General features: G+C 39.5%; 1 protein-coding gene across 5 annotated transcripts in view; it reads left to right on the top strand.

Annotated features, from left to right (window-relative positions):
* Positions 1 to 14,470, top strand: part of LOC101482893 (myocyte-specific enhancer factor 2D homolog) — a 32,206-nt gene that overhangs the window by 10,128 nt on the left and 7,608 nt on the right. For 3 of the 5 annotated variants that reach the window (XM_004549111.4, XM_004549113.4, XM_012918600.4), the window contains 8 exons: positions 1,440 to 1,643; positions 2,280 to 2,417; positions 5,546 to 5,762; positions 6,694 to 6,750; positions 7,301 to 7,482; positions 8,856 to 8,885; positions 12,074 to 12,194; positions 12,349 to 12,523. In XM_004549111.4, the coding sequence (XP_004549168.3) occupies positions 1,440 to 1,643; positions 2,280 to 2,417; positions 5,546 to 5,762; positions 6,694 to 6,750; positions 7,301 to 7,482; positions 8,856 to 8,885; positions 12,074 to 12,194; positions 12,349 to 12,523 (1,124 nt within the window). The remainder of the gene's footprint in view (positions 1 to 1,439; positions 1,644 to 2,279; positions 2,418 to 5,545; positions 5,763 to 6,693; positions 6,751 to 7,300; positions 7,483 to 8,855; positions 8,886 to 12,073; positions 12,195 to 12,348; positions 12,524 to 14,470) is intronic. The other 2 variants (XM_012918601.4, XM_004549112.4) reach the window with 1 other exon arrangement.

Below are 14,470 nucleotides of genomic sequence, written 5' to 3'. Positions count from 1 at the left end.
GGGGTGACTCCTGGTTGGAAAAAGATGGGAAAATAGGTTTAGTTTCCCGTTGCTCTGAGATGACTTTATGGCCTAAGACGCTGTTTTCAGGTCATGTTAAAAAGAACAGAGCTGTTTTTGTTAATTCTGGTTAATATCGGAGTTATCCAGAATGTCAGTCTGATCCACCCCTTGCTTGTCACTTCCTGCTGTCTGTTGGTGTTGCAGCTGCCGGCTACTGTTGCCTGCGTCGGCAAACCTGTCAGGCAAAATGGCCACGCCTTTAACTTTAGGTCATAACAAAATCTAAAAGGATGGGAGGGGGGGTCCAAAAAGAAAGAAAATCTGTTAATATAATGTAATAAATTACAAACAAGCTTTACAGTTTTAAAACAGGCGTCTGTGGGGATTGTCCTGCTTTTGGAGCCTTTCTAAAGGGGCCACTAGAGGAACTGTAGTTATTAGTACTTAACTTCAGCTCTGTAGGTTACCTCCGGGTTAGGTAAAGCTACTTTCACCTGCTCCCTTGTCACATTTAAACACCACATCTCTTCACATCTCTTTTTTAGCAGAGTTTGATCCAGATGCCTTTCCTGATGCAAAAGGGGATTTTTTTTTTTTTTTTTTGTCTCGTGCTGGAGTTGAATTAGTGACCTTTCTAAATATAGATATTAAATATAAAACAGGTCACCATGAAGCACAGAAATGACTGAGCATTCAGTTGCACAATCTATGCATCTCAACACTGACCGACTGATTCACAGTCAGTTGGGAAACAAATAAAAAAATAACACAATATAGGAAAAAGTTTATGACCTGCAGTATTTATGCCAAAGTGTGCATCTCTAGTTCAACTTAGACCACATCTAATTATAACAGAAGCAGTGAATAAATGTTAGGCTAAAAATATCAACAAATATCAAAACTGTTTGTAAACAGTTATATATATATATATATATATACACACACACACACACACACACACACACACACATATCAGGGAAAAATGATTATTGACTGTTTATTGTTAGCAACCAGAGTGTCTGAAGGCTATTTATTGTGATGATAAAGGGCCACAAAAACAAGGATGCTTCAGTATCGATGCTGAAAACTGACTCACTATGCTTCATTGATGCCTCTTTATTTATGATGTTATTGCTATTGTTGTCACTTGTACACTGTTATTTGTGTGTGCTTTTACCTAATGTGTCTATCTGCTGTGTGAAATATGTGTTTGTGTTACAGGCAGTTGAAATAGTCATAGACTTACTTTGTCTTTGTAAAGATTTCATTTTATTTTGCAGGCCTAGACCTGTTTGCGTGTGGTGCACAGAAGACCTGTGTAAAGGTCTTTTATAGGAGTTACAGCGTTAATAGTGCTTTAACCCTGAGAAACCGCTGGGATTTTTTTACCCTGCCCTCTGCTGTTTTTACAAATCCTTTCTTCTGTTTTCTTTCAGGTGACATTCACAAAGCGAAAGTTTGGTTTGATGAAGAAAGCCTACGAGCTGAGTGTATTGTGTGACTGCGAGATTGCCCTGATCATCTTCAACCATGCGAACAAGCTGTTCCAGTATGCCAGTACTGACATGGACAAGGTCCTGCTCAAATACACAGAGTACAATGAGCCGCATGAGAGCCGGACCAATGCCGATATCATTGAGGTTAGTCGATGCATCCTCACCATTTGTGCAGAAGTGAGTAAGCTAAGGCCTTGATTAGATTTTAAATAATATGGAAACTGTCAGGGCTGAACTGTTGCACCAACTCTTAAAACATAAAGAGCTGTATAATGCTGGCAATATCCCATTTAATCTGTTAAATATGTAGCCATATGCTGCACAAGTGATTTGGTTTTTTTTGGTCTTTTAGCTGTATTGTCATCATTTCACCAGATTTTGATTTATTTGCTGTTTGCTTTTGTGTTTTTGATGTGACAAAACCAACAAGATTAAAAGCTTGGGCTTCTTGAAAAAGGCTTTGTGACTGTTGTTTTAATGCAGTCTCTGAAGAAAGAATTTGAAGTGTTATCTTTGTGTGATCAGAGGCAATGTAACCGGCGCACCTCAGTGTCATTGTCTCACGTCACTGCCTTCATTCAGGGGTGTTATAGAGAAAGTAGTTATAATTAATGGGAATTGTGTTTCTGACTTCACAACCGTGATCAAATAATTTTCAGTGGCAGCTGATTCTCTTCCACCTACATTTTCTGAAACACTTTAAATGATAAACTCATGATTCATACTATGATTGCAGTATCATGTCTTCTCACTTCTAAAGCCCAGTTTTTACATTTACAGACTTTGAGAAAGAAAGGCTTCAACGGCTGTGACAGCCCAGAGCCAGACGGCGAAGACTCGATCGACCAAAGTCCCCTTAATGATGACAAATACCGGAAAACCACAGAGGACCTGGATGTTCTCTTCAAACGCTACGGAGTAAGTTTTGTAAACTTCACACTTAAGTCTTCTCTTAATTCATGCAGCATTTTTTTTATATTGCAGTTTGTTCTGCTTATTGGTCAAACACTTGTCTGTTGTTGTTGTTGTTCTGCTTTGTCTTAAGTACTGACAGGAAACTGCTACTGGTAGGAAGTTCCTCTAACGAGTTGTGTTACACTTTACTGTGACCTTTATAAAAAAATGCAGATTGCTTGATTCGTGTTAGAGATGGTGGTATTATTAAGAGCTTTTGTTTGGGGGGGGGTTTGGTCATTGTTTTGAAGGCAGTAAATGAGTTAGTCTAACTCATATTATTCACAAGCGAGGGCTAAAACTCAACATCTGTAAAACCATTGCTTTTTGGTTTTTCTGGCCATGCATGCCTTCAGTTCTCTGTATTTTTCTGTTGTATGCTGATGATACTCACCTATATTTTGTGCTTAAAGACTCCAATTAAATAATTGTGCTTTTTACAATAATACCATGTTCATTTATAGTCAATAGATCGGAGTTAAGATCATAACATTTGTACACTGTATCAGCTGCACGCCAGGAAATTTGCACACAAAGGGCATTTTGAAGACAAAAGAAAGCAGATAGCACTTCATGTCTTTTATTTAAATGACAAAAGATTACTTGCATCAACATGGCTGCTATTGTTGTATGATTTTTAATTGACCACAGATGCATCAGTGGAAGCAAAACAGGTAATGAAAAGTTGCAGTAATAACTGTAAATCATTCAGGAACCTTGTGTCATTGCATATTTTCAGGTCCACCAGCTTCATATGAGGGAGTTGATGGTGTTCACTGAGTAGTCTGCTAAAAACTGAGAGAGTGGCATAACACTGCTATCTATAAACTGAGACGTCTGTTTATTACCATCAGTAGTAAACTTTGTGAGAGTTCTTAAAATAAACTTTAAGGCTTCACTGGGTGCCACTTGTTCCTTTCTTTCTCTACCTTGGCACCCACCATTCACCTTACTGCATTTACCCCCATTACTCTACTGGATTTGAACAAATTTGTGTCAGACATAAATACAACACCGTGTAAGGTGGAAGTTCACATGTTGCTTCATAAGCTGTTCAGGCAGGGTTTTGATGTTATAGCCTCATGGATCGTTAACGCTTTCTCCCCATAAAGATGACATTTGATGAGCTCCCCTGTACCCGTAATAATGTGTTTGACAGCTCAGTATTTATCAATGAACATGTGGTTTGATGACATTAGAATAGTTTCCAGTGGTAGCTGTATAGGCAGAGCTCACTCTCACTATAACGTCTGATGCAAACACAGTCATTTCGTTCTATAAGAAGCCCTCAGATATGAAACCACTCAGTTCAGAAAAGAGCTTCAAAGGTTACTCCTAGTCAGCTTTCAAGGGGTAAAGAGTTAAAGAAAACTGATTAATACCCACCATAACTGCATAAATACCTTCCTATTTCCAAATGACCTCTGCTTTCAAAAATTCTTGAAAAAGTGGTTAGTAGGCAGCTCTTAGGGGTAATAAAAGGCAATAATTTCAGTCTGGTCTTAGAAAAAAAGTACAGAAACCACTTTACGTAAAGTTTTTAAGGACATTTTAATGAGCACAGATTCAGGCAACATTACAGTTTGTATTTTACATTTGGTACAGCTAGAGTCACTGTGGACAGTTTTACCTTGTTTACTGCACCCTCATGCCATATTGGGTCCCACAGGGCTCAATCCTTGGACCTATTTTCTTTAGTTTGTGTCTGTCTTACCTCTGTAATGCTGATTATTGACATTCGCTTGTCTTATTTAGTAGAAAAACACAAACATGTAGCTTGCCTGCATTCCTGCCTTGGTGCCATTAAGGACTGGATGACTTCTAATTTTTTAAAACCAAACTGTTATTGGTACTGAACATCTTACTAATAGTGTCATTCCCCGTTTTGGACAACTAATAACTGACCCAAAGCAAACTACTCATTTTTTTTTTTTTCAAGCTTCTCAGTTTCAACTGTTATTTCAAATCTCTCAGCCCAGTCTTTATATGGGTTAGTATATTACAAAGGTCAGATCAGGACTTCTGAATAATACAGCTGAACACCTTATCCACTCTCTGATTTTCTGCTGATTCGATTATTGCAAGTCATTGTATATATTCTTAAATGATGCAGCACTTTTGCATCTACACTTGGTACAAGACTACTCACAAACACTTTGCGCTGCAAATGCATGACTCCAGTCCTCACAAAATTTCTTTGGCCTCCCATTCAGTGCAAAATTCAAATTAAGATTTTACTGATTACTGTTAATAGAAAGGGGGACTGCATTCAGTTTTAGCCCAACAAACTTCCTCTTAAAGTTAGCTCAGCACGATCAGTTCCTCGTTTTAAAAAAACTTTTAAAAGCCCACACTTGTATATTGGCTTTTATATCGTGGTTTTAATGTCATTTTATCTATTTATAATTTTCTAATGCTACTTTTTTGTGAAAGTGAAAGAAATAAAGGTTGTTATTCTGATGTTCATCAAACAGAGAGCAATGACAGGTTTATATTTGCATTTTTTTTACTCTTTAATAATTATATTTTGACTTGTTTTTCTTTACTTTTTAACTTACAATAATAACTTAAACAATAACTTAAAATAATATTTTATAACATTGAAGGACCCACACAAGCCAGTGTGGGTCCTTCAATATTAAAACTTCTCCACTTCACAATATGTCATACGGCAACGGTTTTCAGTCGTGCTTCTTCCACAATGGTGAAATAAGGAAATGCCTGTAGACCCATATTCATATATTATGTGCACCTATTTGGAGCATGACAATACGTCTTAATTTTACCGTATTATAATAAAAAATAGGTATTACAGTGCCTAATTTTTCTTTGAAATTAGATTTGATCTTTTACAAATGAGATGACTAAAACTCTGGAGACAGTTTTTTCCATTACATGCTTTTATATTTGTAAACGATCGTGTAGTTTGTTAGTTGAAGCTGTAAAGTACACAACCTGCCAGTTTTACCACATTTTTTTTAATTCCAAAAAAGTAGCGTGAGGCTAAATCTAGGTAATGTTCTGATTGTTACCGAAGTAGTGCGGTAATGTCGCGCAGTGGGACTAAAAGTGACGTTTTCTTAATTTCGCAGCAGTCAACAGCTCCGCCTCAGACGTTCTCCATGCCGGTCACCGTCCAGGCGTCCAATCAAAGCACACTGCAGTTCAGCAACCCTGGCAGCGCACTGGTAACTACCTCCTATGTAACATCATCATCGCTCACGGATACCCACCTCCTGTCGCCACAGCAACCGGCTCTTCAGAGAAATACGGTGTCTCCTGGGTTGCCACAGCGACCAGCCAGTGCAGGTGAGCGAGATGAGGAATGGCCTGTAGACCAGCAAAAGACAGTAAACAGTCTTCAGCGCAGGGATTTTTCTACTTTTACACGAACATGACTTTTTTAAGTTGCTCATGTTTTTTCAGTGTGTTTGATCTAAAACAAAAGAAGTTGTTTAAAAAAAGAAAGATGACAAAAAATTATCCATGTTTGTACCCCCATAGGATTCATTTTGAATTCTTTGTAAACACAAGTAAACGTTGGCCTTTATTAGTTAATAGCAGAGATAATTACAAAATCAAGCAAGGCGACACTGTCAGGTAATCAGAGACTATAGCAGACACTGGAAGCATGCAGCTCCATATCATTATGCATAATAAGCTGCTTCATTCCTCGGGGAGAAATGCATGCCGCTCTCCTCTGGACTAATTTGCTCTGTGTGACATTCGCTACACTTCACTTACACTCTTTTTTTTTTTCACGTTTATATTAAATTTTAGTTGATTAGTTGATGCATGCAGGGGAGACCTGGAGTTAATATTTATTTAGATTATACTCAATTTAAAGTCCTTTTTTTGGATATACTCATACAGTTTGTGTAATGAAATGCATGGTGACATAATGCATGTGCAGCACTGGCTGGAGCTGAAACCTGAGGAGGGAATGAACAACTGTGTATAAGTCAATATTTAAGATAAAACAAAGAAACAAATAGAGTGCATATAGTATACAGTGTATGCATGAGCTGGGGTCTTTTTCAAAGTACAAAAGATTAAAATGTCCACTGTGGTAAAATGTTATGTGAGAACAAAAGGCAGTTCTCTCATATTTTGAGGCTTTTGTTGCATTAGAAATCACTGAGAACTCCATGTATTACCTTTTCTTCCACTGCCGAACCTTAAAGTGATGTTCTTGTTCTTAAGTCCCAACATTTCTATTAATTTAAGCTTTTATCAATAGGCGCTCTTCTTGGAGGCGACCTGAATAATTCAAATGGAGGATGTCCAAGTCCAGTCCGTGAGTATTAAAATATCTGAGCGCTATCTTCCACTTATTTGTTGTTTTTCACCACAGATCGTCCTTCTGTTATCCGGTCTGTATTGGGAGTATTCGTTCCTGCTCTCCTCCTCTGCACCGTCTGTGATTGTATCTCACAGGGATCAGGGGAAGCCACCAGTAACAACAGAAATGCATGGGATTCCCAGCACTTCCTGCGGGGAATGCAGTCAGCCTGGCACATGCCTTAGTTCTTTATTTCAAGCCTGCACCAGGAAAATGTTTTCATTTACTTACTTTATATTGGATTTCTAGATTAAAAATGTCCAATCTTTTATTTATTAGTACTAGAGCACATTTGCCTCAACATATCCAATAATCTGTAACATTAGAGGGCTTTTACTCCTTGGTTCTGTTTGCACGTCTTTGAAAAACTGTTTAACAAAGAAACCTTTGGGAGGATTATGTAAGCCATCGTTGAGGGGGCACACCGTCTGTACCCCGCCGTCTGCTTTCACCTGTTTGATTTTCCTATTGATTTCTGTCCATTCACACCTCCGTCTCCCCGCAGCTAATGGATACACCAGTGCCAGGGCCTCCCCAGGCCTCCTCACCGTTTCCAACGGCAACAGTCTGGGGAAACTAGTTCCGGCCAAGTCTCCACCCCCACCTCCGAGCCCCCAGATGGTCAACAGCCGCAAGCCAGACCTCCGAGTCATCACCTCACAGGGCGGAAAGAGCCTCATGCAGATGGTGAGCTTAACTAAGCCGAACTTGTGTTGTCTGGGTCGGTTTCTTTAACGCTTCGATCCTTAGCATAACACCTCCTGCCTTCACTAAAGTTACCCACGATGTTGAAGCAAAGACAAACGATGAATCTGAAGGATTATTTCAGGACCACGGGAGGATTATTTTCATTTCTTATCTCAGGAAAGTTTTGTGAGTGAGATGGAAAACCATACAAAACTCTGGGAATTCATATTGATGTGTTGAATGAAATTCAAGAATTACACAGAAGATAAACAGTCTGTTATAGAGGAATGCTTGCCATCAGTTTTGTGCTTTAGTAAAGACCTGGGGGAAGAGTTTTTGTGCTCAACTCTTCTCATTATTTAGTCTAGGAAAGTGAGTAAAGTCGTGTTGAATCAGCCTACTCCCACCGACACACCGATGAGATTTCTCTCCTCTCTTTTCCTGAACCAAGCGTGCACCCACGTTTCTTGGAGGCATGTTCAGCAGTGTCTGTGCTAACAAAAAACAGTCTTGGTTTCATCGAGGACTTAAAGTTCATTTCAACAGCGAGGTCCATTTATTAGCTGTCCTTGAGTAACATAAACGTGGTCTTAAGAACTTAAAAATAAGGGGACTGTACTTCTATAAGTTTTTAAAAACATTTCACTTTCTTCAGATCTAAAACCAAAAAAGTGGAGAGTCTCAGACATTTTAAACCCTTGCGTGCTTGTCCCTCAGGTGGTCATTGACCCACTATTGATCATGAGCGTCACCACATGACCCAGGGTATGAAAAAAGGCATGGGTCATTACCACCAGAGATTTCAGGTGAATCCACCATGAGACCGATAGGTTCTCCGTCCAAAGTGTTGAACTGAACTGAAGAAGCCTCTTGGATGAGAGGTACAACATCTACAAGTACAATTGCCTTATTTTCAAGCTTTAAGACTACCCTGCCCTGGATGACTGAAAACCTACACAGCTACAAGATAAACATGCACGAACTGCTGGTGTTTTAAGAGCAGAAAGCAGCCTCTGCTACCCAGCAGTATTAAAGATTTTTTGCTGCTGTACTACTTCACATTTCCTGCAGCTTTTCCTGTTTTCTCTTAGCTCGGTACAAAGTGATAAATATGTTGACACTGTAACGGCTGAGGGCGATTGTGTGAACGAAAGCTCCAGATTAGTGAGACCAGTCATTACATTTCTAATGACTGTAGGCAGGCAGAGTGATGGCACCGCCGCACATTTCATAATCAGACTGCAAGTATGTCATTGTTAAGCAAGCCACCAGTGAAGTAGCTGCCAGACTACAGTAAGTAGTTTCATTGTTGTTCCATATATCTTTTTTAATTACCCCAGAGTTGTAACCCTCTCTGTTACCACCCTTTGCAGACAGAGGATGAGCTGGAATTGGTAAACGAGGTGATTTCCCCCACGTCAGTCACTCGCATGAGTCGATGGCACATTAATAGCATGGATGCAGTTCTCTTATAGGAGTTTCACATTGTTCTGGTCTTGCTCCACTCACATTTCTTGGGATAGTCTTTCAGTTTGTGGTTCCCACCTGACTGCATGTGGTTCAGGGCTCATGGATGTGTTGTTCCAGCATTTCTTTAGTCGTGGGCTCATAAACCTGTCAGTGATCTAGAAATACTCAAGTGATTCAGACCTTCACATGAATCAGTTTTGTTTCAGCAGAAGTGTCATACTGTAATGTGCTCCTGTAAGTTTTTGAACCATGCAGGTCCATTTACTTCATCATACGATGCCACTTTAAAAGCATGGATGTCTTCTCGAGGCACCACGGAGCATGCTCCCTGCTCACTGACACTCACACCGACTCATTCCACCATCCTCCAAAAACTGTGTGAAGTACAGATGTTTAAGAACTAACTGGCATTACATTAAAGGCATTTCCTCTGTCACGTATGCATATTTAGCTCTGAAACACTAGGATTTAAACATTTTAGGATTGTGCACCTCTGTATTTATGGTGTTACTATAACAAATTAATTAATGATTAAGATGAAATAAAGCTAATTAGCTATGTTTTTGTGAGGCGATGGCTTCGGCTTTTTAAATGGGACAATTTTGTGTTGAGATTTGTTGAAAACAAGCTATTATTCCACTGTTTTCTGACTATTCATGGGCAGGATTATTATTTGAGACAAAAAAAAATGTTATAGCAACATTTTACTTTCATTGAATATTTGTGAGACAGAAAAAATACTTATCCCACTTTTAATAATACTGGGGGGAAGAAAACATTGAATTTTCTTGTTATTCTAAAAAATCTGCCTTTGATTTAAGCTGAGTTTACACAGAGAGAGATGATGGTTGCTGCTGATGGTGGTGGTGGCTGCTGCCGTTCCCCCTCTTTCACAATTCCTCCCAAAGTTGACAGGCAAGATTCTCATTTTCCAGAGAAGAGTGATTAATTTTCATCGCTCTCACCTCGCCGCTCCTCCTCACTTCTTCACAAAGGCAGATAATTGAATCCGGCTCCTCTGTCCGGTCTGTCTCTTCTCTCTCTCTGTGTAAATTCAGCGTTGCAGTCATAACTCTGTCCGAATGTTTCCTCTCCGGATGATGAGCCTCAGCATCGAGAAGAGTAATTCCAGACCTGAATTACTGCGTCTTTGGCCTTTTATTCGCAAACCTTTTATTATTTCCTTCTGTTAAAAACCTCCATCTGCTTTTATCTGTGATATAATTCAGCTCAACCTGACTCTGGAGGGTTGTGTTTCTTCACAGATTTGTGTGTTTCAGCGAGTGTACATAATAATAATAAAACCTCAGGGCAGCAGTTCCACAGATTTAGCAGTGTGACTGTGGCACCTGTGTTGGAGAAACACTGAATATCTTGTCATGTAAATGGGTGACTGGATGTGCAAACAGTCATCTCCGTGGCTCCTATAAAACTGAGTGATAGAAACATAAACAGGATGCTTTACCACTCTCGCAGCGCACTGCAAACCTTTACTGACATCCACTGGAGAATCATGAGATGAGCTCTGCATTGAGGCAAACAGGATCAGCTTCACGATAGCTGCAGATAACGTCACCCGTTTGTAGTTTATTATAGTGAGACTGGAGAGTTTATTCTGAAATTTACCATTTAAAATTAAAACACACTATATGCACAGTAGATGATATTAAAATTGAAATGGGAGATTTTATTTCCTATTAAATGTTTATGCCATTTTTTTAAATCGAAAGGCCAAAAACACAGTGAGCAACTGTATGTATGAATACGATGGTAAACTGAATGAAGAAATCAAAGAGCCATTTTGGCTGCAAAACCCTGTGATGTACTTTTATCGCTTTTGACCTTTTTAAATCAAAAAAAATCTTGATTTATCAAGAAAATATGGCAAATACGTGCAGATGATACAGACTGGGAGGAGTTTCTGCCATGTGAAAAACTAAGTACACCCTCAATGCTTCCTTAGTTAGCATGTTACATGTTAAAGTTCATGACATTAGAATAAGAAAAAGACAGAATGAGCATGGCTTGTTTGGGAGGGTTAACATAAGACATCTTCTTCTCTCCAGGAAGAACGTGGCAGCACAGCTTAGGTTTGCAAAGCTGCATCTGAACAAACTGCAAGACTGCAAAACAGAATATCAGCACAAACACCCCATACCAGCTGTCAAGCACAGCGGTGGAGGGGTGAGGATTTGGGCTCTTTATGCAGCCACAGGACCTGGGCACCTTGCAGTCATTGAGCCCAGTGAAATCCTCTGTATACCAAAATATTCTGGATGCCTGCAAACTTCAGTGAACTGAAGCAGTCTTGTAATGGAGAGTGGGCCAAAATTCCTCCACGATGATTTGAGAGACTGATAAAGTCATACAGAAAACTATTAGTTCAAGCTATTCCTGCTAGAAGCGACTGAACCATGGGGTGTACTTATTTTATCACAGAGCTGTATTGACTCCTATTCAAACTTTTTCACATCACTGTGGATGTTTATATCCAGATAAGCCATATTAAACTTAAACAGTGATTGTATAATTTTTATTGAACATATTTGTGTAGGTTTTTACATAAAAACAAAGAGCACCAAATAGAACAGTAAAGAAAAAAAATGAGACGAGATGGATCCAAATTTTGCTAAAATATTTTAAATCTGTTGATGTTTTTTAAAAATGCATTGATAAAATATTGAATTTCTACAGAGTCTGTGTCTCGTCAGAGTCGATCTGCTTGGGAGGTTTTACTTTCACATAATCTTTTATCTAGTTAATTGATCTGATTTACATTTTGGTAATTATCATTAATATTCGTGGAAGCTTAATTTGAATAAAATGTGGCAACTGAGGGTTGAACAATGTGCCTTTAATGTAATTCTATAAATCACCGAGAACAATGAAAGTGTTTTTGATGCATGTCATCAAGAACGTCCCGACAGTAAATCCACACTTAACTCTGAGATTTACTCCATGTGGAACGCCATTATGAATCCAGCCATGTGCACATCGTCATTCCCAGCATGTCAGAGTGTACATTAAACAAAAAATAAGTCTTGACTCCTTTGGGTCACATGTGGAAGTTTTGATCCTTTCTGTCCTGCTCTCACTAACATGCTGTGGTCCTCTTTGGCAGAACGCCCAGCGACTGGCAGCTGGAGCTCAAACTCTCACCACGCCAGTGGTCTCTGTAGCCACACCGAGCCTCCTGGCACAGGGGCTGCCCTTCTCCGCCATGCCTACAGCGTACAACACAGGTGAACTCAACACGAGAGCTTTGGCAGCAGCAATATCCTTTTTAGATGAAACAGAGTTTAATAATTAAATAACAAGTTTATGTAATTATTCACCCTGATAGCTTAAAGAAGAAATCTATTTTGAATTCCTGCTGTGACCTTTGCCCCCTCTCAGAGTACCAGCTGACCAGCGCGGACATCACTGCTCTACACGCTCTGGCGTCACCAGGAGGCTTGCTGCCCACCGGCGTGTCCACATGGCAGCAGCAGACGGTTTCCCAGCCAAGTCAGCAGCAGCAGCAACAGCAAACACAGCAGCAGCTTAACTTAGCATCACTCAGCAACTTGGTGTAAGTCTGCTCTTCATCTTCAGCAGTTGAACCTGCACTCAGGTCCAGAGACGGTGGCAGCTGAGACGTTCCTGTAATGCCTCTCTAACCCTTTTAATGCTGATGTACTGAATCTACAGACTCTCCCATTTAGCTTGCATGATATCCATACCATGACCTTTATATGCAAGCAATCCACATCCTTTTTTTTAGCGATCTGGTCTCTCACCAGCATCTCACCATCTCAGCCTTCTCATAACATCAGTCTGAACACTGTTCGGCTTTTTCTGGGTTGATTAAAAAAACAAACATTACGTGGAATGAAGAAGTGGTTTTATTGCCTCACAGTGGAAACAAAATGACACAACTATCAGATAATTATTATTATCGAAACCCTTTATCACCCACACGGTTCTCAGTCAACTAAAGCTCCCCTGAATAACCTTGTTAGGCAGCGTGTTTATGTACGCTCAACTGACTAGTAAACATCAGGTGGCTCGCTTGGCTGAAAAGGCACTACTTTTCCTGTTAAAGTGAATCTTTTACTGGAAGTCATGCTCCTGTCATTGGCTGTTATTGGCTGTAGACCACTGAATAAGTCTCTTTGTTTGCCCCTGTTGCGTACAACTTTCCCTGAGCCATGCTGAGACACAAATAAAGAAAAAATATCACAGCATGAAAAACAAATATGATGAAGCTGCTTCCAGCTACACTGAGAGCTACACAAACTCCTTATATTGGAAGAAGAATACAGGTCACTGCATCTTTAAACTGTGTGCACAGTGAAATGTAGTACAATGTCTTACGTAAATAATTATAAATGGGATTGTGTGTTTTACTTCCTACAGAGACAGAGTGCAACCTTTCATTCTGCAAAATATCGTTATAAAGGCCAAAAATATAGAATTTCATTATGTCAAAGGAATCTTTTAGGCTATTGTCTAGTTAGCTGTGGCGAGTTATTGTTAGCAAACTTCTGTGACATTTTATGCTGTCCAAGATGAAAGCTGATCAGTGTGAAAGAATCAGGATAATATCCTCAATCGTGGCTACAAAACTGTGATTGTGCGTTGTACAGGGGTAAAAGTTCAACAGTTTTGTAAGCAAAGATAGCGTGGGACAAACTTAGGATGACCCTGCTGCCACAGCGTTTATCTACTCACATTCTTATCAACCAGACAGCACCAAACAAACTTAAATCGAATATATGGAAGTAAAACTTAATTGCCTCAGAAGCAAAATGACACAACGTCAGATGATTTGCACCAAACTTGGAACAGAAAAAAAAAAGGTTAAAAATGAAATCTATTTGAAGTTTGGCAGCAGAAAGTTGTTTGTATGATCTATCATCCAGCTGTTATCAGAGCCAACAGCCATTTGTCTTCATCCCAGTTCAGCATTAACCTCGTAGAGTCTACATTCATCAGACTTGTTCTACCCAAATGGATTAAATCCAGGATTCATAGCGAGGCTATATTCACCTTATAAAGATGCTAAAACTGTCGAGTGTGTGTAGGCATTTCATTGCAGACATAACGTTACAGCCTTCTGAGTTACCCACAGTTTACAAACTGACACAATCCTTTAGCTTCATTTAAAAATCATAGCAATGACAAAGTGATGTTTAGATATTTAACCAATCAGCGACAAAGTGGTGTCTGTGTACTGACAGTGGGTTAGAGCTGCGTTAAATCTGAGCTGTGGCAACATTGTAACTCCAAACCTTTCTGATACCCTCCGTAGTAGCTTCCCTAAAAAATATAACTACACGTCACTCTGATGTCACATACGTAGGCTAAATGAAGGTTGACTGTTGATGTTATGCGGTTTTTACAGTCTTAGTCTGGGTCACTGAACTCTTCTTGGTGGAGGCACCTTCACTAAATACAAATTCACAGGTTAGGTGTGTGATGGTAGGACCTAAATGCACTCTGTCTCTATAGGTTTAATTCAGCTTTGGTTTCCCTC

This window comes from Maylandia zebra, linkage group LG22 (genome assembly GCF_041146795.1).
Source record: "Maylandia zebra isolate NMK-2024a linkage group LG22, Mzebra_GT3a, whole genome shotgun sequence".
Classification (NCBI taxonomy): domain Eukaryota; kingdom Metazoa; phylum Chordata; class Actinopteri; order Cichliformes; family Cichlidae; genus Maylandia; species Maylandia zebra.
The sequence above is the reverse complement of the archived record's forward strand: the minus strand, read 5'-3'. Positions and strand labels throughout refer to the sequence as shown.